General features: G+C 44.2%; 2 protein-coding genes across 2 annotated transcripts in view; both read right to left on the bottom strand.

Moving 5' to 3' along the window:
• The window catches only part of jph2 (junctophilin 2), a 94180-nt gene extending 76531 nt beyond the window's left edge, over positions 1-17649 (bottom strand). Inside the window, exon 1 of the mRNA XM_003220636.3 lies at positions 16488-17649. Coding sequence (XP_003220684.2) covers positions 16488-16866 — 379 coding nt within the window. The 5' untranslated portion in view covers positions 16867-17649. The remainder of the gene's footprint in view (positions 1-16487) is intronic.
• LOC134298489 (uncharacterized) lies at positions 5543-14010 on the bottom strand. Its single transcript, XM_062978897.1, has 2 exons — positions 9262-14010; positions 5543-6045 (listed from the first exon to the last, which is right to left on the bottom strand). The coding sequence occupies exons 1-2, from the start codon at positions 10843-10845 to the stop codon at positions 6004-6006; spliced, it is 1626 nt and encodes a 541-aa protein (XP_062834967.1). The 5' UTR covers positions 10846-14010; the 3' UTR covers positions 5543-6003.
• Positions 17650-23793: the final 6144 nt, after the last annotated feature.

Here is a 23793-nt window from a genome sequence, read left to right as displayed (position 1 = left end):
TCCAGGAGAATTTCCAGGAATTTTGTGTGCAGTAAAACTTCCGCAGCCACAGAACCCAAATCTGATATTCCACCTATCCAGGGAGGAAATTATCTCTTTAGGAAGCTGCAAGGTTCCAAAGGATTTCTATAGTATACTCCCTTAGTAGTTACCATTGAGTTGTGTTGGAGGATACTTCTCTCGAAATCTTTAGTTCTTTGAACAGAACTCTGTGGTGAGGTACTTCAATGACATTCAGTTGTATCTGTGGACTGTTTTAACTGCAATCCAACCTCATGGATATGGAGGTCTTATTACAAGTATATGTTTGTCCTGGGAGCTACAATCCAAAAAGTAAATTTTCTAAGCTTTGTGTACTATATACAACAAATATCCAACTTTTTAACAGAAAAATGAGCATCTGCATAATAGTGTTTTTGATCATGATGGGTGGGGGGAATTGGGAATTGTAGTCTGAAATCTGGATGATCTTTGAGATCGACTATAAAGATTGATGGGGTGATTAAAGGCCAGTCACATTTTCTGGGCCCAACCCCACAGGGTTTTGCAAAAGTAAAGTGAGGATGAGAGCACAATGTACACTAATCTTGACACTACAGGAGGAAAGGCAGGAGATAAATATAACAGCAAAATAAACAATAAATATATAAATCCTACAAATCTTTTTCTAATCCCCTTTTAAAGACACCTAAGCCAGTGACTTGGGGCAATGTATTCCTAAAGTTAAATCAGCACCAGTGAAAAGTACTTCCTTCTGACAGTTCTGTCTCCTGTGCTTCCTCGTCCATATTTTTGTTTTCATTTTATTGTTGCAGCTGGCAGTTAATGAGCACAAGCCAAGAGCGACAGCCCAGTTTGGTTTGGTAACATCTCAGAAAACACTCAGGCAGAATTTTAGCCCTTATAAGAATGCTATAATATAGCCACAACCCTGGAGGAACTGATAAATATGTCGGTATCCAGTATGAGTGTCAACATGTTTTAACAATGGACACCACAGCTCTTTTCCACATGATTGCTCTAAGACTTGAGCCAGCTGAAGCATATGCACTAGAATAATTCTTAAAGAAATTGTCACTGTAACTTGAAACCTACAAGAGGAGAACAGCTCATGATAACACAAAGTTTTGCAAAAGTACAAAAATCTTTAGTGAAAAAATTAACTTAAGGAGAAGACTGAGGACACTCAGTGGCCATAGGCTGTTTACTGATCATCTGTTGATGCCGGAAAGAGGAATGTGGGGAGAGAGGATGAAATGGAATAACCTGGAAACTGCTATTTCTGGTTGTTTGATAGACAGCCAGAGAATGAAGTATTCTTCACTGTATGATTTTGTTGTAAGTCCCTCTTGCATTAATAATGCAAGAAGTTTTGAATGAAATTTGCCAGAGATTAATCCTCTGCAGTTCCACTTTTTCAGAGTCTTTTGAAATATCCTGTTTTGTCTCTCTTCTTTCCAACTTTTTACTTTGTTTCCAATATGCCTCCATTGGTGCAAACTGACAGTGCATCCATATCGTAGAATTACTGTAGTTTGATAGCACTCGAGTGATAGCTCAATGCTATAGAATCCTGAATCTTGGAATCTGATGAGGCACCAGCCTTCTTTGGCAGAGAAGGCTACAACTCCCAAGAATCCATAGCACTGACCTCTGGCAATTAAAGTGCTGTCAAACTACATTAATTCTACAGTGTAGCTACATCCACCATTTGTGAGGATTTGTAAGGAGTCACCATGATATAATTAGTTATTTGGAAAGACATGTGTTGACAGCTGATTGGCTGAGACAGTCAGGGGCCAGAATTCTGATTGGTTGCTGTCTCTAGCTTGGTGCTGAGACAAACGGTTTTAACTGCCACTTTCATCTCAGAGAGGGAAGAGAGTGCTGACTTAAAATGGTTAGGAAGGAAATGGCTGCTATACTCTCCAAAGCCTGATTATTTATAAGGCAAATGAGGCATATTTAAAGGCTGTTTAAAGGACCTATTTATTTCCTATGTTCTCTGCGTGAATTCAGAGAGACTGCTGTATATATTGTTGCCCTGTTTGAACTTTTGAACTGAAGTAAAGATACTGTTACTTGTTATACAAACCTGAATGATACTTTATTATACTGCAGGATTTATCTTGATTCAGAAACTGTGGTAAAGCTTCTATTTATTTATTTCTACAACCCCCAACACCATTCAAAATGCAAATGTAGTTTGTGTTCAGTTCACTCAGCACGGAGAAGAGGAGGGAATTGAATTGAATCTTGTCCTTCCTGGTAGACTCTGCTTGAACTGCCATAGCTCAATGCTATATAATCCTGGGACTTTTAACTTGCTGAGGCACCAGCACCCTTTGGCAGAGAAGGTTAAATATCTTATAGAACTAGAACTCCCTTGATTCCACAGCATTGAGCTATGACCATTCTTATGGTGTCAAACTGCATTCATTCTATAATGTAGATACAGCCTACAGCAAAAGCAAACTACTCCAGTCTTTTCTAGCTTATGTGTCATCCTCATTCATAAAGTTTGCTATCTTGACTACATTCTGATTCTACTTGGCCATTAAAATACTCTTTCATCTGTGAAATGTTGGAGGGCATGCAAAAATCAGCTTGAATTCTTCTCCTGAAGGAAACTCATTTTTTCCCACCAATTAACCTAGAATCTAAATTTATCTTACCAGAGTTTCTCACTCAATTGTCTAACTTTTGTTGATATACGTACTGCAGTAACTAACAAACAATTCTAGACTTTACTATTATAAATGCCACTCCAAATTAATAAATGACTAATTCTCTGTGCACATACCTTGCAAAAAATACTCTATTCAGTTAAAATATCCTGGGATAAAATATACTAGAGAAATAGCAATAGTTATTGCTACTATAAAAGCACTAGCTCTCCTAAGGGTTTGCTTTCTCATAGGCAAATAGCCAATTGTACGCGGGGTACTTTTACAGCCTTTGTTCTCCACGGCTTGCGAGTGATCTCTATCATGTTCCTAAATGCACAATAATCCTTAGGGATGCTAGAAAGGCAAAGATCAAGAACGAACCCAGAAAGAAATATTTTAAAAACCGTAATAGTCATCTTGAGATAAACATAGGCTCTATAAAGGGACTGGGCTGCATTGAGAAAGGCCACTGATCTTGTATGCAGAGGATCCAAAGCTTAATCACTGGTATCTCTAATTAAAAGCATCAGGACTGAGAAAGGCTTTTGTCTGTGAACTGAAAGTAAAGCGGATAGGAAAAATGAAGGGATCTCAGATGCTTTAGCTTCCTTGGCAACATCTTACTTAATACTAGTGAAAAGTATAGTCAACCACCCCAATTTGCAAAGATTAAGGCCACAGGTCCCTAGTGGAATTGACAAATCACAAATTTAAAATACTATTTTTTAATTGTGGGAACATCTTTCTGACAAGCACTAGGTACTTCAGCATGACTGTGGTCTAGGCTTGTGCAATTCGGCTGGAGAACAAACCATTTTTGGTATCTGAATTTCCTTGGGCCCAGATCTGTTTTTGGGAGCCTCCCAAAAATCGACTAATAGAAAAATCTGTTTTCAGCTAGGCAGCCAAAAGATCCGTGAAGATCTGGCCAATTGGCGGCAATGGGGAACTTACAAGACTCCCCTTTCCGTTCCTGGGATCCTTTCCCTTCTTCCTTTCAAGGGGGCCTGGGTGTGAGGAACGGGGTTAAGGAAGCATCCTTCCTGGGCTCCTGGAAGCATACTATAGAAGCATACTGGAGGACCTACAGATTCCTACATTTTAATCAAATCATGAAAAATCAAATCCTCAAAAGTCACGCTTGCAAATGTGGACATTATTAAAAATTCTCAGGCAGAAAGTTCTACTACCTCTCCAAACGCTAAACTCCAGGATACCATATAGGGTGTTGCCATGGTAATGAAGCCAGAATCATAAAACTTTAACTGTACAGTATGTTGTTGTGAGTTTTCTGGGATGTATGTCATGTTCCAGAAGCATTATCTCCTGATGTTTCACCCACATCTATGGCAGGCATCCTCAGAGGTTGTGAGGTATACTGGAAACTAAGCAAGGGAGGTTGATATATCTGTGGAAGGTTCAGGGTGGGAGAAATGACTCTTGTCTGTTGCAGGCCAGTGTGAATGTTGTAATCAATCACCTTGACTATACAGTGCAAAAGGACCTTAGGCCAGTGGTTCTCAGCCTGGGGTCCCCAGATGTTTCTGGCCTTCAATCCTAACAGCTGGTAAACTGGCTGGGATTTCTGGGAGTTGTAGGCCAAAAAAATCTTAGCCTGAATGGAACACTGGGTTAAATCAGCTTTTTATAGTGATTTTTGTAATAATCTTTAACATTTGCACAAAGTAGAACATGTAGGAGAAAAAAAACTTCCTCACAATTTTTCTCTCTTTTCAAAGCAGTTATCTGGTTAAGTTATAGAGAAATAAGTCATTATAACTGTTGTGTAAAGGACTTGTAGGATAAGAGATTTAAATAAGATCAAAAATATATTTGTTCGTAAATTGAAGATTTTTCTTTAAAAAGCTCCAATGATTTGACAGGTATTTTGGAATAAGAAGCTCACTGAACTTATAGAATGCTGAAGGTCTGGGCTGGATTTTTTAAAAGAAGGAAATTGGCAGAAGGAGACAACTGGCCTGCTTGAGCCTTAAACAAGTTATTGTTTTCTGAAGCGAGGTTAGGGTTGGAGGAGTCAGGAGATTACATAGAGAAATTTAAGAAGGATGGGAAGGGAAAGGAAACACTCTTGCAACTTTCCCATAGTTCTAAATTGGGCTAAAGAACTCTCATTTAGGACTGTTTGTCAAGTTAAGGCTGTGATCTTATTCATATTTGCTGTTGTTATGTGCCTCTAAGTCACTTCTATCTAATGGGAACCCTAAGGCAAACCTATCACAGGGTTTTCAGGGGCTGAGAGTAATTGAATGATCCAAGGTCACCCAACAGGGATTTTAGTCTAGAATCATATGACCTCATCATACGAGCTAATGTGCCCGCTGTAAGCTGCTTGCTCTCCTCTTTTACCATGGAGCCCATTACATGACATATATCTACTTCTGTTGGGGCTCTGTGGCAAAAGGGGAGGGCAAGCGGCATACACCGTCGCTGTGGCGACACGGAAGGTTTCCCGTGTTGCCTTTGCAACAGTGGGGGGAAGCCAGGCGATGGACACTTCCCCCCATGGGATGAGGCCAACAGTAAGTGGGGCAATGTGGGGCGACGGGTTCTCCACACTTTCCTATGAGACAGAAAGAGTGTGATTTGCCCAAGGTCACCCTGTGGATTTTCATGGCCAAGTGGTGATTTGAAGTCTGGTGTACAAAGTTTTTGCCCAAAATGTTAAACCATTGCAATGGTTGAAGTAAAAACCATTTGAAGTTTACAGGTTGAAGTAAAAATTTCTTATGGAGGAAACGTCTTCATATCCCAAGCTGTACACCTGGCCAAATACCACTTCGAAATTCATGCTCCAGGCTGCCTGGAGTTCTAAACAAGAGAGAAACTATTGGGGGTTAGGGATAAGCTGATGTCTGTGCATGTAGATTACTTTGCAATGAATACATTTAAGATTGGATAATTGTATAGTTAAAAGATTTAAAGTGATTTAAACATGTTTGCAGGCATGAACAAGTATTAAAAATATTTCATACTTTGATTCTTGTTAGGTGAAAAAAAGTTTCTCAGCCACGGTCTGTAGCAATATTAATCTGTCAGCTCACCACAGCCGCTCCTGAATGAACACACGAGACTCTCTGTGATATCACCAGAAACTTTTACTGTAGGAAACATGAACATCAAAAAAGCCAAGAATGGGAGGCTCCGGCCAACCATCCTTTATATACCCTCCCCCTCATTTGAAAAGTCTCTTCCCGCTCAGTAAAACCCCGCGCAAATTCCCCGCCAAGTCCAGCAGCCGTTTCTTCTCCGAGTCCTGAGCCGCAGGTGTCTTATCAATGTCAGTGACCCTGAAACTCAGAGCCACATCCAGGCTCTAGTAGCAGGGTTCTGACATGGCGTCCTCCTCCCCTTCGTCCTGGAAGGAAAAGATTAAACACAACTATTGTTCTCCGCTGTCCAGAGTTCCTTTATACTTTTTTAACAGGCTGCAATGGAATACCGGGTGTACCTTTCCTAGGTCCTTGGGTAGCCTCAGCTCATAGGTCACTTCGTTTATTCTTTTTGCTACCCTGAACGGCCCTATATAGCGTGGAGCCAATTTTTTAGATGGGAACCCCAATTTCAGGTTTTTTGTGCTCAGCCAAACCAGATCCCCTTCGCCCAATTTGTCCCCCTCTCGGCGCCTGCGATCTGCAAAGAGCTTGTACTTCTTTTGTGTTTCCCGCAATGCCTCCACCACGTTCTGCCACCCTTGCTTAATTTTGGCCGGCCATTCCTTGTCGGTCTGGCCCTCTCCTTCCTTCCACTCGGGTAGCCTGGGGAAAGGTGCCACCTCCTGTCCGTATACTATTTCGAATGGGGCACGACCTGTGGCCGAATGTACGGCCCCGTTAAAAGCCATCTCAGCAAACGGAAGAAGGTCCGCCCAATCATCCTGTCTATAATTGGTGTACATCCTCAAGAATTGGCACAGTGTTTGTTGGGTGCGTTCGACTCCCCCGTTGGTTGCGGGATGAAAAGCCGAGCTCAGGTTCCTTTCTGCTCCTAACAGCTGTAAGAATTTTCCCCAAAATTTTGCAGTAAATTGGACTCCCCGGTCGCTAATTATTTTGTCGGGACACCCATGTAGGCGATATACATGCTTCACATACAAATCAGCAAGTTTTTCAGCTGAGGGGAGTTTTGGCAGGGCCACAAAGTGTGCCTGTTTTGAGAATAGGTCCAATATTGTCCAAATGTATCTGTGGCCTCTGCTGGGGGGTAGTTCGCCTACAAAATCCATGGCCACGCATTCCCATGGCCTCATGGGCTCCACCACCTTCTGCAATAGCCCCTGGGGCTTCCCCGGTGGTGTTTTTCCCTCTGCACATAATTCACACTGCGTGACGTACCCCCTGGCGTCTTTCCTCATTCCGGGCCACCAGCATTGTTTGGCCAACAGTTTAATAGTCCTGGTGGGGCCTAGATGACCCGCACCCTTGTTATCGTGGCACTTCCTTAACATTTCTCGTCTTAAACATTCAGGAATATACAATTTCTTATTTACAAACACCAAATCCCCACACAATTCTCCCTTTTCTTTGTTAGTTTGTAACCATTTGTCCATTCCATACGCTCGTTTCAACTCTTCCTCCCATATTTCTCCTCCCCCCGTGGAAATGGCAGTACGTTTGTTTTCTTTGGCCGCTTGTGCTCGAGTTAGTACTGCCAGGCCCCATTGCTTATCTAGGAACAGGCTCCCTTCAGATTCCTGAATTCCTCCCCCGTGCTGAGGCATCCGAGAGAGAGCGTCAGCGAGTATGTTATGTTTCCCCTGGAAGAATCTGAGTCTGAAATCAAAACGGCTGAAATATTGGGCCCATCTAATTTGCTTCGCTGATAGTTTACGAGGGGATCTTAGATACTGTAAATTTCTATGATCAGTCCACACCTCAAACGGTGTTCCACTTCCTTCCAGAAAGTGTCTCCAGCACTCTAGTGCTTTTAGAATCGCTAAGGCTTCTCTCTCCCAAATCGGCCAGTTTTTTTCTGTATCGCTAAACTTTTTTGACAGATAGCCACATGGCTTCAGGTTCCCCCCCTCGTCTTTCTGCAGCAGAACTGCCCCATATGCCCGGTCTGACGCATCGCAATGTAATACAAAGGCCTTAGACATATCAGGGTGCTGTAGGACAGGTTCCTCAGTAAAACGCTTTTTAAGGGCTTCGAAAGCTTCCTGGCATTCTATTGTCCATGTCAGTTTGGCCCCTGGGGCCTTCACTTTGGCTGTTTCTCCCCTGCCTTTAGTTTTTAACAAATCCGTTAATGGCAAAGTGAGGCGCGCAAAGTCCTTGATAAATGTTCTATAGAAGTTTGCGAACCCTAGGAAGGATTGCAGCTGCTTCCGTGTTTTGGGGGCTTCCCACCCCCTCACGTCTTCCACCTTCGCAGGGTCCATCGCCACTCCCTGGGAGGAAATCCTATACCCCAGAAAGTCTATCTGGTCTTTATTGAACTCGCACTTGGCAAGCTTCGCATACAGTTTCGCTTCCCTCAACTTTTGTAGGACTTCCCTGACTAGTTCTACATGTTGCTCCTTAGTCCGAGACATTATCAATATGTCATCTAAAAAAATAAAGACTCCCTTGTACAACAATGGATGCAATACTTCGTTGATTAATTGCATGAACGCGGCCCCTCCCCCGCACAAACCGAAGGGGAGCACACGATAATTGAATAATCCGAATGCGCAGGAGAAGGCCGTCTTCCACCTGTCCTCTGGTTTGATCTGCAATTTATGGTAGGCCTCAATTAAGTCCAATTTAGTGAATATCTGTCCTTCCGATAACTGGGCGATCAAGTCCTTCACTAAGGGTAGGGGGTATTTATTTACAGTACTGATTGCATTTAGGCCCCTGTAGTCAATGCAGAGCCTCAGCGTTTGGTCCTTTTTCCGCCTGAACAACACAGGCGCCCCTAAAGGGGAATTTGAAGGCTCTAGGAAACCCCTCGCTAGGTTTTTATCAATGTATTTTCTCAGTTCCTCCTTTTCCCTAGCTGACATCGGGTATATTTTTGCCTTGGGAAGCTCTGCTCCTGGGACTAGCTCTATTTTCACTTCAACTCTCCGCTTCGGTGGGAAATTGTCTGCTTCCTTCTCATCAAACACGTCCACAAAATCCCGATACTCTGGGGGTAATTTATCTGCCAGTTCTGCTATTCTGATAGAGTCTTCCTCCCCCCTTTTCCCTGGCTCCCTCTCCCCTTCCTCCAAATTCATCCTGAAGATCATGCTCTTATCCTCCCAGTTGATTTGCGGGTTGGCCTGCCCCAGCCACGGCATGCCTAGTATAACATTATAGCTGGCTATTTGTGATATCACAAATGACACCTTTCCTTCCCAACTCCCTATCTTACACTTTACATCTTCGGCACTGTACTTAGCTAACGATCCCGATGCTGTGGATCCGTCCAACTGCGAAAAAGCTATTGGGGATTCTAGGTTCGTTCTTTCGCATCCCAATCCCTCGGCTAATTCAGGGGAGATGATGTTCCTGGAACATCCACAATCCACAAATGCTTTGCAGGTTGCTTGTTTGCTGCCATTTTCAAGCTGAATGGGGACCACTATCATAGCTTTGTCCTGACTTACCAACCCCCCCGAGTGGTGCCTCATCGGTGGTTCTTCCTCGGCGCGTTTCCCTGCCACGGCTCTTGGTTTGGGCGGGCCTCCGCCTTCCCCTTTTCTCTGCCAGCACTCGGCAGCCCTGTGGCCCAACCGGCCGCACACAAAGCAGCCACTCCTGCTGGCGCTCACGTTCCCTGTCGGCTCCGTTCTCCTCCCGGCTGGGGTTGATCCCTCCTTCCGGCTCCCCTCTTTCATCTGCGGCCGCTGCTGTAGCCCTCCTCGGTGCCTCCTCGCCTGGGCCAGCGATGTCTCGACGCGCCCCGCCAGCTGAATCCATCCGCGCAGTGTGTCAGGCTCATCACGATGCACCGCCCAGGAGAGGATCTCCCGCCTGAGACCCTCTTTGAAGAGTTCTATCTTTGTTACTGCAGACCATTCCGGCACCTTTTCGGCGAGGCATTGGAACTCCTCCGCATACTCAGATACCGACCTCTGCCCCTGGGAGACGGTCTTCAACTTCTCCCTCGCCCGGATCTGCTCCAGTGGATCTCGGAAACGGGTCTCCAGGGCCCCCATAAAGCGTCGGAGTGACCCCAGACATGGGTCGCGCCGCGCGTGCAGCTGAACGTACCAGCTGGCCGCTCCCCTCTTCAACACTGCACCAATGGCCCGTATCCGGCTGGATTCCGTTCTAAAAGTATGAGCATTGTCCTCCATATAGCCCCTCACCGTGGTCAGGAAAAAATCCAGTTCAGAGGACTCTCCCCCAAACTCGATCCTTAGTTCCTCTCGTCTTGGTAGGGGTCCCTGTGGTGGCAATCCCCAATTCTCCGCCCGTCGCAAGCCCCCTTGCGGACCAGTGGGCCCCGCTGCTGCTTCTCTTGGCCCTGTGCCACGCCCGGCATTCGCCAGGGGCACCAGGGTCTCAGCTGGGAGCGTAGCTGGGATTCTCGGAGGTTTTTCCCCTTCGTCGTCACTCTCCTCCACCCGCGTCAGGCTTGTTTGGGTCTTGGGCCGGGCGCCGGGCTCCTTTCGCATTTCCCTTCCCTTCGGTGCTGGGAGGTCTGCAAAGCCCTGGCTGCTTCCCACGCTCACGTCCCACATTGAGCCAGCCCGAAGTTCCCTTCCTCTCTCTGGCTCCGCCAAAAACGCCAGGCGCTCCATCGCCCTCGACATCACTGCCAGGGTGGTCTCCATCGCCGACATCCTCTCCTCCAGAAACACCATCCTCTGTGGGCCTGGGGAAGGTGAACCTTCCTCTCCTCCGGTGCTGTCTCCCCGCACCACTCCACGCCTCTGGGTTACCCCATTTGGCTGGGCATAAGCGGTGGATGACGCCAGGGCCGCCAGCTGGTGGAACTCAGCGTCCGGCTCGGGAGTGGCCCTTTCTGACCTTCCTCCTCCTGCGCCCAAGAGCTCTTCATCCTCCACTTGCATGTTACACCTCACCGCTACAGCGGGATGGTGTCCGTATTCTTGGCTTAGTGTCAGCTCACCACAGCCGCTCCTGAATGAACACACGAGACTCTCTGTGATATCACCAGAAACTTTTACTGTAGGAAACATGAACATCAAAAAAGCCAAGAATGGGAGGCTCCGGCCAACCATCCTTTATATACCCTCCCCCTCATTTGAAAAGTCTCTTCCCGCTCAGTAAAACCCCGCGCAAATTCCCCGCCAAGTCCAGCAGCCGTTTCTTCTCCGAGTCCTGAGCCGCAGGTGTCTTATCAATGTCAGTGACCCTGAAACTCAGAGCCACATCCAGGCTCTAGTAGCAGGGTTCTGACATTAATCCATCACTGTAAAATTCTCTTCCATCCAAAGACATGAAATGATTCCCAACTGCAAGTGTCTTTAGCAAGAGTGAAAGCTCTCCATTAGATGAACTACAACATTTTCATCTGAAACAAAATGTCATTCCCATGAGAACTGAGTCAGAATAGAAGCAGAGATCCCCAGAAGTGAAATATTTAACTATCAACTTAATGAATCATTTTGTCATTAGGAAATTCCCAAGTGGATCAATTATCTTAGAGACGCAACCCAGAATGTGGGAGGGAGGCAAGAGAGGGGGCAATGGGAGTGAAAGGTGAAACACAGAAAGAAACAACAGAAGGGATGGCAAATGCGTAATCCCAAGGGCTCTTGATGTCAGGAAACATCCACAGAGAGGAAGATGATTTAATTAGGGAACAGGAAAGAAGCCACACTTCCTCTACTGAGTCAAACCAGTTTAGTACCTTCAGGGTATGAGGCATGTTTCGAATTTTCATAGCTCTACTGGAAATGGTGTAAATTGAACTGAGAACCTTTCTTATTCAGTTTAGAAACAACCCATTATTTACAGGTGGAAGGGGACACTGCCCCTCTAGAGGTTGTTGCTTTACCACTCCCATAATCTCTGAGCACAAGCCATGCTATCTGAGCAGTTCTGTAGTTCAACAAATTCTGGTGTGTCATAGATTTTTTATGTCTAATCTATAATCTGAAAATTGTTGTCCTGAGAAGTAGGTATTTCAGCCTTTATTTTACAGAACAAAGCACTGCATTTCTAGAAACTGAAACACAACTTAAACACAGATCTCTTTCACACTGCACAATTATAGCACTTTTATACCACTTTAACTATGATTGCTGCATCCTATGGAATTCTATTAGGCTTTACCTTTTGTTGAATCTGCCAAAAAGGACTTAGTTGCTCAGCAGATTACAAATCCTAGGTATCCACAGGATGCAGCTCAGATAAACTTTGAAAGAAATTACAGTTTTCATAAAGGAATCTTGATATACAAGGATATATAAGCCTTGCTCAGAATTTCATACTGAATTGAAAAGCAATAGCCAGTACAGACATTTTGCTTTTTGCTGTCAGTGATAACACGATGCCTCTCTACACAGTTCACATAAGAGAGCTGCGTAGGCCAGCAACTGGCTCTTACTTTTGCTATGATCATAGGATAGCAATCCTCTCCACACTGAAGGTATCAGATTAGTTTAGGGAGCCTGACATGGGATATGTACAGAGGTCTGTCATTCAACAGTAAGTAAATGATGGAAGGTTCCAGAAGAAGAGCTCAGTAGTTGCTACTGCCTTCCTCCCAGCATTTGCTGCCTGAAGAAGTCATCCTATTCTGCCTAATGAAAAAGCTACCTTTGCCACAGAGCAGGCTGGAAAAGTTTTAGTTATTACGGCATTAAGTGAACATGCTTAGGGTGGTACTTACCCAACTCCTTTCTACCATCCATGGTTTGAAAATATCCCCCCTCCTTGCATAAATCCCTTAATTTTTGCCATTTTATAAAAGGGAAAACATTTATCAACCTCTTTAAATAATGGGACTTGAACAACTCTTGATTTTGGTGTCCAAGGGAACCATATCCCACTCAAGGATACGGTACCATACACTCCGCTGCATATTTCCTGGTTTCATATTGAAGGACCTGGTATGAGCTATAAACACCTGCAAAACCTCATTACTCCATCTACCCAGCACTGGTTTTAACACTCACTGAAACCACTAATCACTGTAGAAGTGTAGGAGGAAATTCAAGGGCCTTTAGAATCAACAGTCTCATATGGAATCAGAAAGGTACTTGTGGAAGCAAAATTGTAAGTGTGTCCAGATGGCAGACACTTAAGCAACAAATGTTCATTCCCAGCTTTCTTGAAAAGTCAATTTAATTGATTATTTTATGCACTGCAAGCCATGTAATTAGGAAGAAGACATTTCTCCTCTAACTCACTGGTCAAGAGCAGAAAAGGGCAGCGATAGTACTTTAGAAAATACTTACACAATCCAATATGTGAGTGAAATAGTAATACTATTAGAAACACCAAGCAGCTTCATAACTGGCTTCAGGAAAACATCAGCAGAAGCTGCTGTCGTTTCAGTAACTGCCAAAGGTGTTGCACAGATTGCAATGACTTTTGCAGGTGGATGCACTTTCAAATATCTCGTTTGCACTATAGACATACATTAGTAGTACAATTCCGGTAATACGCATGCAACCATGTCTTGAAGGTGTTCATCATGAGTCAGAAAGTCTTGCTGCACTCAACTCCAAAACTAGCTCTGAATTCCAACAATATCTGCATTAGAGTAAGAGTGTTCCTGAGCATGTTTAAAATATATTTAAGTCTGTACATCACCCTCACAACATCACGTATCTTGAGTCAACATAGTGCAATGATTTGTATTGGACTATGACTCTGGATAACATGGTTCAAGTCCCTACATAGCCATGGAAGCCCATTAGGTGACACTGGACACAATCTCAAGCTCTGAGGAAGGCCACGACAAACTCAATCTGAACAAATCCTGCCAAGAAAACCCAGGGTTTCCATAAATCAGTAATGACTTGAAGGAACACAATTACTACTACACATAGCGAAAAACAGGTATTACAGGCCTAAAAGTGAATCTCTCATCAAAACTTGGATTCATTACTATTTCCCTCATTTGAATTGGGTTAGTGCAGTTATCTTCTATTGCAGTTCCGGTGGCCTCACTTGAAACCACAGGCAGCAACTGTGCAGTCCTACAAATATTGCTGGTCACACAACTCTCAGCAGTCTCAACATAGCCAATGGTAATGTATGCTGGAAGTTGTACTCCAACATCATCTGAAAGGCCACATAATCCCCACCTCTGCTCCCTATTAAAGTAGCTTCAGTCTGCATTTGGACTTTGAAAAAATGTTATGGAAATACAGTGTCCATTGATGTAAAGAATACCTATCAGAGCAGTTCATATCAGCAGAATTTGGTGCCTAAAGAACCTTCTTCTGAGTTTTGTTCTTTCCCCAATGTCACAAAAAGCCTTACACCTTTCAGTGATGATTGATGTCCTATGACTGCTTTTGAGGCAGTTTCAAAAGTTCCTGATATCCAGCTGTGTGCCAGTTTTTGGAGTATCTAGTGCATCGTTCTATGAAAACTAGAGTCCAGCTTAATTCATTTACTCACTGACGTACAGTATACTCTGGAGCATGTCAGTCATACCTACTGCCCTACAGATACTTCCAAAAGAGGGTTCTATAGTGGAATCACCCAATCTGACTTGTGATAGTTCACAATGTCATCTTCTACTAGACTGCTCCCAGTACCCCTTGCTCCCATGTTTTCTCACTTCTCTCCCCCCCCCCCCCTTTCAGTCAAAATTCAATTAAGGATGACAAATAAGAATAGTCGCATGATGTCTTTTGGCTAGGAGACCTGGGAGAATTTAGAAGCATGTTAGCTGGTGCCAAGTCTCCTTGAAATCCCAGGGTCCACTCCTCCTGGTATTTCAGAGGAGGGCTACTTCGAGGGCGCTTGTCTCCCCTTCCATACCCTGATCGCTCTTCTTGGCTTTGCAGAGGATACGACAGAAGGAAAGGGACTCTGGAACTTGCTGTTCTTGAAGGATCAGGTCACATAGAGTGGCATATCCAAACAGCAAGTTCTAAAATTTCCTGTATAAGCACATACTGCCTCTCTCCAGAGCTGGAAGCTCATTGCTCTGAAAGTTACTTGTTCTGCTCTACCATTCCTTCTGACAGTTCTAGGAAATCTTGCAAAATTCAGGTGCTCCATATGAAGACAGAGAAATAATATCTCATACACATGATCTGAAAATGTGCCTGAATCGTTTCTTCGTGGTTACTGTTATGGAACCTATTTTGGCAGAAATCTTGTAGGAAGTACAGGTTGAACATAGATTATCCAAAATTCTGAAACCTGAAAACTCCAAAATTATCCATATGAGTGGCTGAGAAATAGACACCTTTGCTTTCTAGTGATTCGGTGTCCATAAACTGGGCTTCATGCACAAAATTATTTAAATTTTTGTACAAAATGACTGTTAGACTCTGTATATAAGGTGTATATGAAATACACATAAATTTTGCATTTAGACTTGGTTTCCATTTCCAAGATATCTCAGTATGTTATATATGTATATGCAAATACACATATTACAAGATTTTTTAAAAAAAATCAAAAATCTTTCTGATCCCTAACGTTTTGGATAAAGGATACACAACCTGTACAACATATCTCTGAAGAATCCAGAGTAAGTTCCTTGCAGCCTATAATTCTCCCTTCATTTCACATAAATGCACGCTTGCATAGAAAACACACAAACAGGGCATGACCACAACAACCCCGTTCCTCCAAATATTCCTCAACAACAAGTATTGAGAAAGATACAGCCATTTATACTGGTGGTAACATATAACCATCATGATCAGCAAACACCTGATGCATGCTATAGAATGATTACACATCTGATAAGTATGAGACCAATCATGCTCCACTGCAGAAGAATGCAACATTGATGTCATTATGACATCAGCATCTGAACTTTATCAGGACTGGAATGGTCCTGAGTAATCTGACAAACACCATTTCAAAATGAGAACTTAAAATAGTCCTTTTGGCATCTATATTATCTATATAATGTCAAATGAGAGCAAACTTTAAGCATCTAGATATGCACACACCTACACGTTGGGAGGTAGCAATAAATTCTAAAGTGTAAACACTCATCTAGTCATTTCCATAACCAAATACCCCAGGAGAGTCCAACTATGAAGGTAACTGTATTGATTCAACACATTTGTTCTGACAAATAATTTTCATCCCCATGAGAAGCAGGTCTTTTGTAAAGCTTATGGAAATCAATAGACTTTTCAAGATCAAGTCACTCCAAAACATTTTGCAGTAGAGCTCACAATATAATGTAGATGAGAAAATCCCTTTGTGTCCCAAGCTACTGTGAGAGTTGCAAGTCAGCCCTGAAGGAGCAGGGAAATCTGAGGTGGGTGACCAATAAAGTCATTGTCCCTGCTAATCAAAATGTCATAGTGTTTTGATCCTGTGAAACCGGCATTCACTTATTTCCATGGTGTATGTACACAGCAGATTTACTACTTACATTTTCTGATGGGGCAGATCTGAAATTTCCTTTCCCAATGTGCAGACTATAGTGGTACTATTTTTGTGCCCATTGTTACAATGTTTTCCTTCTGTGGACCACTACTTTGAGTACTACTGATGTACAACATTTCTCTCCAAGGCCTTTATTTTACCTGCTCAGCATCAACTGCCCTGAGATTACAGCTGAATTCTTTCCCATATGATTAATCTTTCTGCATCCTTCAGAGCTCCAGATCACATATTAAGATTCTCTGGTGCTTTGGACTTCTACCCTGCCACCTCACAGACAGAAAACTGGCACCCTGTTGCTTTCTTGCCACACCAACCTTACCTCCATCCGCGTAGGTTTCTGTACCATAACCGTCCTGTAGTCCATTGTTCCAGGTGCCTTCATACTTTGCTCCACTGCTGACGTTCTGCCTTATCCCATACCTTCCCTTAAAGCCATGTGTCCATTCACCTTTGTAAAGCCACCGTCCTTTGGTCTCGATCCCTAAGCCATGCCTCTTGCCTTGAGACCAGTAGCCTTCGTAGGTGTTGCCGCTGGGCCAGGTGTAGACGCCCACCACTTCAAAGCCATAGTTCCAAGAGCCGGAGTATTCCCCTTGACCTTTCGGCCCGGTGCAGATGCCATGTCCGTGGGCTTTGCCCCCTTCCCAGCCCCCACAATACGCCCCTCCGTCATCAAAATCAAATCTTCCGCCACTCATGGTGCTGGACAAAACCAACCGGCTAGGAACTTTCACTTTTTTCTCTTTTCCTCTCTCTCCTCTTCACCCCTTCTGTCCTAGTTAGCCAGACTGGTTCTCCATGAGTGGAAGGATGGCATGTAGAATGCCCGGTTGCATGGCTTTGCCACCCTTTGGGTCTTCTCTGGTGGAAGCAAAGAGGCTGCAGTGAGGAGGGAACACTGACCCCAAGGACTCTGAGGAACTAGATATTCCACACTTCCATGCAGCCTTGTCTGGCGCTACCAATGAATCTCTCAGCTTAGCAAACAAGAAAGGAAAACTTTTAAAGTTGGCCAGGGAGAGTGAGATGGGACTGCAAGGGCATGTTCTTCTCTCAGTTGCAAGGTGCTCTCCTGCCCTTCCCTGCAAGTGCCCTTGGACAGGCGTTTGGTCAGAAGCAGAGCTGGAGTTTGTTCTTCAGGGCAAGAAGACAGAGACCTCAGGCAGCCTCCATGGCCCTCTCTCCATCCTTGCCTGTCTCAGACGCCTCCTGGGCAAAACTAGCCCAAGAAAGGACCCCTTGATCTCTTGCTTTTTCTCTCTGCTTCCCACCCGCCCCTTCGCACCCAGCCCACGCTTCCTCCCCTGGCTCTGGCCCTGCCTTCTCTTGCTACAGATGCGCCCCGGCCTCCAGCGGGACAGGCTTCGTGGTGCGGACGAGACCAGCAGCCTCCCCTTCCAGGGTCGCGGGGGCTCTGGGCAGCCCTGGCCACTCTCTGCTTCTTCCCTCCTCCTTCAACTCCGGCAGCAAGAAAAAGGTCAGCGCTGCCCTAACAAGGCCATCCGATCCCTGGAGCTGCTGCTCCTACTGCTGCTCCTAAAATAAACCCCCAAAGGCCGGCCCCTTTCCAAAACCCTTTTATGGACGGGCGGAGAGGCGCCCACCCCAACGCGCCTTCGGGCCGACGAGGAGGAGGAGGAGGACGGAGAAAGAAAAGAGTCTGGGGTAAAAATAGCACCTTGAGACGCTCTGGAAAGCAAGGGGAAGGGGTGGGGGTAGGAGGGCGAGAGTTTTCTGCCAAGGCGTTGGCATGGAGCACGCAAGCGGAGAAAGGGGCAAGCAGGCAGGGAGAAAGGGAGAGAGAGAATGAATGGGAGGTTGGAGAAAATAGGAAGGTGCTCAGAAGCAGGGCATGTAAGAGGCAGGCACAAAGCAGGTCCAGGCTTTTCAGGAGGTGTGGTGTCCCTGGTTGAATGCCCAATGTATGCAGGGTGTGTGTGGAGGTTACTTTTGGACTACAGATCCCAACATTTGCAATCTGGAGTTCCAGAAAGTATGGTTGCTGGGAATGTTCCCACTGTTACAAGCCAGGTGTATATAGGGCGGATCTTCTTCTTTCTAAAGCAGGCATGGGCAAACTCGGGCCTTCCCTCCATGTGTTTTGGACTCCAAGTCCCATCATTCCTAACAGCCTCAAGCCCCTTCCTTTTCCCCCTCCACAGCTTAAGCCTCATGGTACCACCTGCCAGCAGCAAAGAACTGGTGGGATCACAAACCTGCAAAAGTATTGGAAAATGAGCACGTAAAGATACTGTGGGACTTCCAAATCCAGACTGACAAAGTTCTGGAACACAACACACCAGACATCACAGTTGTGGAAAGGAAAAAGGTTTGGATCATTGATGTCGCCATCCCAGATGACAGTCACATTGACGAAAAACAACAGGAAAAACTCAGCCGCTATCAGGACCTCAAGATTGAACTTCAAAGACTCTGGCAGAAACCAGTGCAGGTGGTCCTGGTGGTGATCGGCACATTGGGTGCCGTGCCAAAAGATCTTAGCCGGCATTTGGAAACAATAGACATTGACAAAATCACAATCTGCCAACTGCAAAAGGCCACCCTACTGGGATCTGCACGCATCATCCGAAAATACATCACACAGTCCTAGACACTTGGGAAGTGTTCGACTTGTGATTTTGTGATACGAAATCCAGCATATCTTGTTTGCTGTGTCATAATAAAATAATAATAATAATAATGTATTTATATACCGCCCTCTCTCCTCGAGAGGACTCAGGGCAGTTTCCAACATAGCAAAGAAACCATACAACAAATTAAACATAATAAAGAATAAACATGAAATAAGAACATGCAATTCAAAACAACCACAATTTTTTTTTAAAGTTACAAAATGCTCCATCAGCGAGGCCAGATATGATGACCAGGGCTTCAAAGTGAGCAAGGCCAACTATAAAGTATTAGGCAAGAGAAGTGCAACAGAACATCGAAGGACTGGGAAATTGGTAAAGTGCTGAGCGGGGTCCTAGTTAACAACTGGGGGAAGGGGCTAGGACTAATGCTGCTCAAAAATCTGCAGGAACCACCAATTTTTCAGATACTTGTGGAAAGAGGATAGTGTAAGGGCTTGCCTGATCTCTCTGGGAAGGGCATTCCAGAGTTGGGAGCCACCACCGAGAAGGCCCTCTCCCTCATCCCCATCAGCTGCACTTGTGATCTCAGAGCCCGCACTTGTTCATAACAGGAGATGCAATCACAAAGATAGGGAGGGCCCGAGCCATATAGGGCTTTATATAATGGTTCTCATCCTGGAGTCCCAAGATGTTTATGTCCTTCAACTCCCAGAAATCCTAACAACTGACAAACTGGCTGGGATTTCTGGGAGTTGTAGGCCAAAAACATCTCGGGATCCCAGGATGAGAACCACTAGCTTTTTAGGTCATCACCTGCACCTTGAATTGGGACGGGCCATTTATTGGCAGCCAGAATCATAGAATCCGATTTTGCAATTCCTCTGCTGTTCAATTTCTTCCCTATTTTTAAAAAGTCCTGACTTCTCCCTCCCCTTTGTCTGTCTTCATTTGCAGGAAACAGAGTTCAAAGTGCAAAGGGAGATTGCACTCAGATAATGTGATGTGGCTGCTAAGAAAGCCAATGGGATTTTGGCCTGCATCAATAGGGGAATAGCATCTAGATCCAGGGAAGTTATGCTCCCCCTCTATTCTGCCTTGGTCAGACCACACCTGGAATACTGTGTCCAATTTTGGGCACCGCAGTTGAAGGGAGATGTTGACAAGCTGGAAAGCGTCCAGAGGAGGGCGACTAAAATGATTAAGGGTCTGGAGAACAAGCCCTATGAGGAGAGGCTTAAAGAGCTGGGCATGTTTAGCCTGCAGAAGAGAAGGCTGAGAGGAGACATGATAGCCATGTACAAATACGTGAAGGGAAGTCATAGGGAGGAGGGAGCAAGCTTGTTTTCTGCTGCCCTGCAGACTAGGACACGGAACAATGGCTTCAAACTAGAGGAAAGGAGATTCCACCTGAACATCAGGAAGAACTTCCTCACTGTGAGAGCTGTTAGACAGTAGAACTCTCTCCCCCGGGCTGTGTGGAGGCTCCTTCTTTGGAGGCTTTTAAACAAAGGCTGGATGGCCATTTGTCGGGGGTGTTTTGAATGCGATTTCCTACTTCTTGGCAGGGGGTTGGACTGGATGGCCCATGAGGTCTCTTCCAACTCTCCTATTCTATGATTCAATGAACTTAGCAGGAGGGAGAGGAGATGACAGTCTTGCTTTCCCATTTCCCAATAGGTTCTTTTCCTAACCTCATTCCAGAGTTTCTTTGTTTACTATAGTAGCTTTGCATAGTCTGTCTCTCCCAGTAATAATTTTTGCCCTCTTGTTGCCTGGTCATGCTCTACATGTGTGCTGGTTTTCATCGCTGATGTGTTGGAAGAGGTGCTGGTTTTCAGAAAGGATTTTCAGAGCCAGACATTTTAGTCTTGGCAGTTTTACGGAGAGCAGGCCTGGCTGCTTGAATGGTTATCTCTGCTTGCCACAAAGCTTGCCCACCCTCAGAGCAAACCAGAGGGTAGGCGGAGAAGGGGATGATAACTGATGCGGAAGCAGGCACAGCACTTGGGTTTGGGAGAAAACTTCTCCAGTAAAACTTACTACCATATCACAGCATGACTGGCAAATCCAGCTGCCAAAGAACCAATACAAGAGCTAATACAATTTCAGATGCCCAATACAGTGCTGATAACAGAATCCTAGATGGAAGGGACCTCTAGGGCCATCCAGACCAATCCTCACTATGCAGGAACACACAAAGCACTCCTGGAAGATAGCCATCCTGCTTCCAGAGAAGGAGGCTCCATTGTCGAACAGCTCTTACTATCAGGAAGTCCTTTATAATGTTTAAACTGAATCTCTTTTTCTGAAATTTGAACCCATTGCTCTGCATCCTAGTCTCCAGAGCAGCAAAAAAACAAACCTGCCCTGTCCTCAATGAGACATCTTTTCAAATGATCAAACAAACAGGTCAGAAATAGTGAATTCAGGGGAGAGTTGGAGAGAGAAATTCCACTTTGGGTGTTAAGTCAGTGCCAGAATGACTACACCGAAGCAGAACAAATTCATCACACAAGGAAGGTGATGTGAACATTGCAAGATTAGCAGCTATGGGAATTTTCCTGCTAATCACAGGAGACAGTTTAATCACAGGAAAGAGGCAGACTGGCAATGGGATGCTCAATAGAGCTGTGCAATAGGGTGCACCCTAATGCTAGTTTGCCTCTCTCAAGTGTAATGTTTTTAATGCATAAACTGAATCTCCTGTAGATGTCACTCAGATTTCTTTCTTGGAAAACTATCTTCCTTACAGCCATTATTTCAGCAAGGAATGTCAGAACTTGAAGCCTTGTTGGTATTCAGAGAACTGTGCATTTTCCATCCAGACTCATGGGTGCTGAGTCTGGATCACTTCTTTATGCCTGTTATTGAAGCTCCCCAATCCCACCCCTAATTTAAAAAAAGGCATAGACATTAAAAAAAGAAATCACCAAATCTTAAGGAAGTTGCCAGATCCCATGCCAAACCACATTTTGGGATTGATACATACCCCTATTATAACTGAGTTACAGAGAACCTTGAGATTTTACCATTCAGGAGCAACCACAAATTTCATTATCTCCAAATCCATGCACTCTTCCAGCTGTTTGTGATAGTGTTGACTATAAGGAAACTATACCAAAATAATAATGGATTAGTTGGAATACCATTTTCCTGTAAATGAGAATAGGTTGTTGCTTTTGATCTTCCACTACTGTGGCTATCTATTTGAAAAATACTGCTTTAATTTTAAATAAGGATCAATTTTTATTTTATCTGGATTTACATGGGCAATGACTTCCCTACAAATGTCAACACACGTTTTGGATATACCACCTTTGCCAGCTGTATGAGGATGTCTCCGTTATTAAAATGAAGTGCACTAAAAGTTGAGAAAGAATCATGATGCCTTCTGGATAGCATTTCCCACAATTGGTTCATACTGGGTAAGAATGCATGCCGAGAGTTGTAGTTGAAGGATACCTGAAGGGCTACACAATTCCCGCTTCTGGCCTAACTCACATTTAGTCACAGCTGGAGCACACCCACCTAATCAATAGGACTTACAAAAGGTCTGCTCTGAGACTAACGATTGATTTTTAGCCCAGCAGAGATGATGAGCGACTGCATGAGATCAGCCAGCATGCATTTGTCTACGTGACTACAAACCAACTGAACTACATAGGTAGATTTTCTAATAGTTACACAGAACTAAAAGAACTAGAGAGAAAAAACAAATTACTGCCCAGAAAGCAAACAACTAACTCATACTCCTTTTGGAGGCGTTTAGACATTTATTACAACATTTCTTAAAATATTTGTCTCCTGCTCTATATTCAAAGATCTCGGAGCAAAATACAATAAAATAGATTTTAACAAAAAGTGAAGCAGTAAAAAAAATAACATTTTAAATGTATTAAATTATTTTTAAAGTAAAACCAGTTAGAACAGTTGAAATCACATACATGTACATACTGGGGAGAAAGTCATTAGGCTAAAAAGGCTGTATTAAACATGGTGCCAAAATGAAGTCAATGTCTGTACCGGTAGTACCACTAAGGGGAGGATGCCCCATAAGTATTGCCTTACTAAAGCCATTACAGGAATTTCCTTTGGTTCCTACAGTCATGCTTGCTTGGAACCACAGAGCCAGTATTTTCAGAGGCTGCAGCAAGTCTCTAACCTCCCTCAGTGGAAGGTCTCCTTGTTCATTTAATGGCTGTCCTTAACACAGAAAATACACCCTCAGAAAAGCTTTAGGGCCTTCAGTGATCTTAACACAGCTGGAAGTTTTTTTTCCAATGGGTTCTATTAATACATTTTACTCACTTGTATCTAGTGTTTTATACACTCACAAACACTCTCTGCTCCATATGTTTACTACTTTCTCATTTCAATTGGAGTAATCTCTTAAATTGGATGTTTGCGATGCTAAACCAATTTGCTAGCGACTAGTAGCATTTTTGTTTTCATATGGACAAGAAAACGGAGGTGCCAGGGTGGCCCCACCCAAAACATACCTATTCCAAGAAACTGAAGCAGGAAGAATAAGAAATAAAACATTGGAAACTCATCACAATTTTCAGCTCCTTTGCTCTCAATCATCTCATGCAAGAGACTCAACACTGAAATTGAAAATGTATGCTATTTCCTGAGCCCATTACAGGAAATTCATTCTATAACAGCAAATGCAAATAGAGAGCTAATCTGTGTTACTTCTGATGCATTAACCATTATAATGGTTAGGTGCAAAGAATTTTCACATTAACTCTACACCCAATTATCTCCCTCACTGCCCGCTAATACCAATTTCAGATTTAGAGCTGAACAGCGGTCCATTACAATCAAGTTTGCGCATCCTGGATGCTTCATAAAGACTTAAATATCAACACTCCACAACTCTCAAAATCAGGTTTCATTACACAGCTTTAGTTGCAAGAAACTGCTTTAAGCATCCTTCCAGATTCACTATGTCAGGGTTTACTATTCCCATTTCCTGGCACAATGTGGAATTCCAAAGCCATGTACTACGTGTCAGACCCCTGGCAGCAG

This window comes from Anolis carolinensis, chromosome 4 (genome assembly GCF_035594765.1).
Source record: "Anolis carolinensis isolate JA03-04 chromosome 4, rAnoCar3.1.pri, whole genome shotgun sequence".
Classification (NCBI taxonomy): Eukaryota; Metazoa; Chordata; class Lepidosauria; order Squamata; family Dactyloidae; genus Anolis; species Anolis carolinensis.
This window is presented reverse-complemented; position numbering and strand designations above follow the sequence as displayed.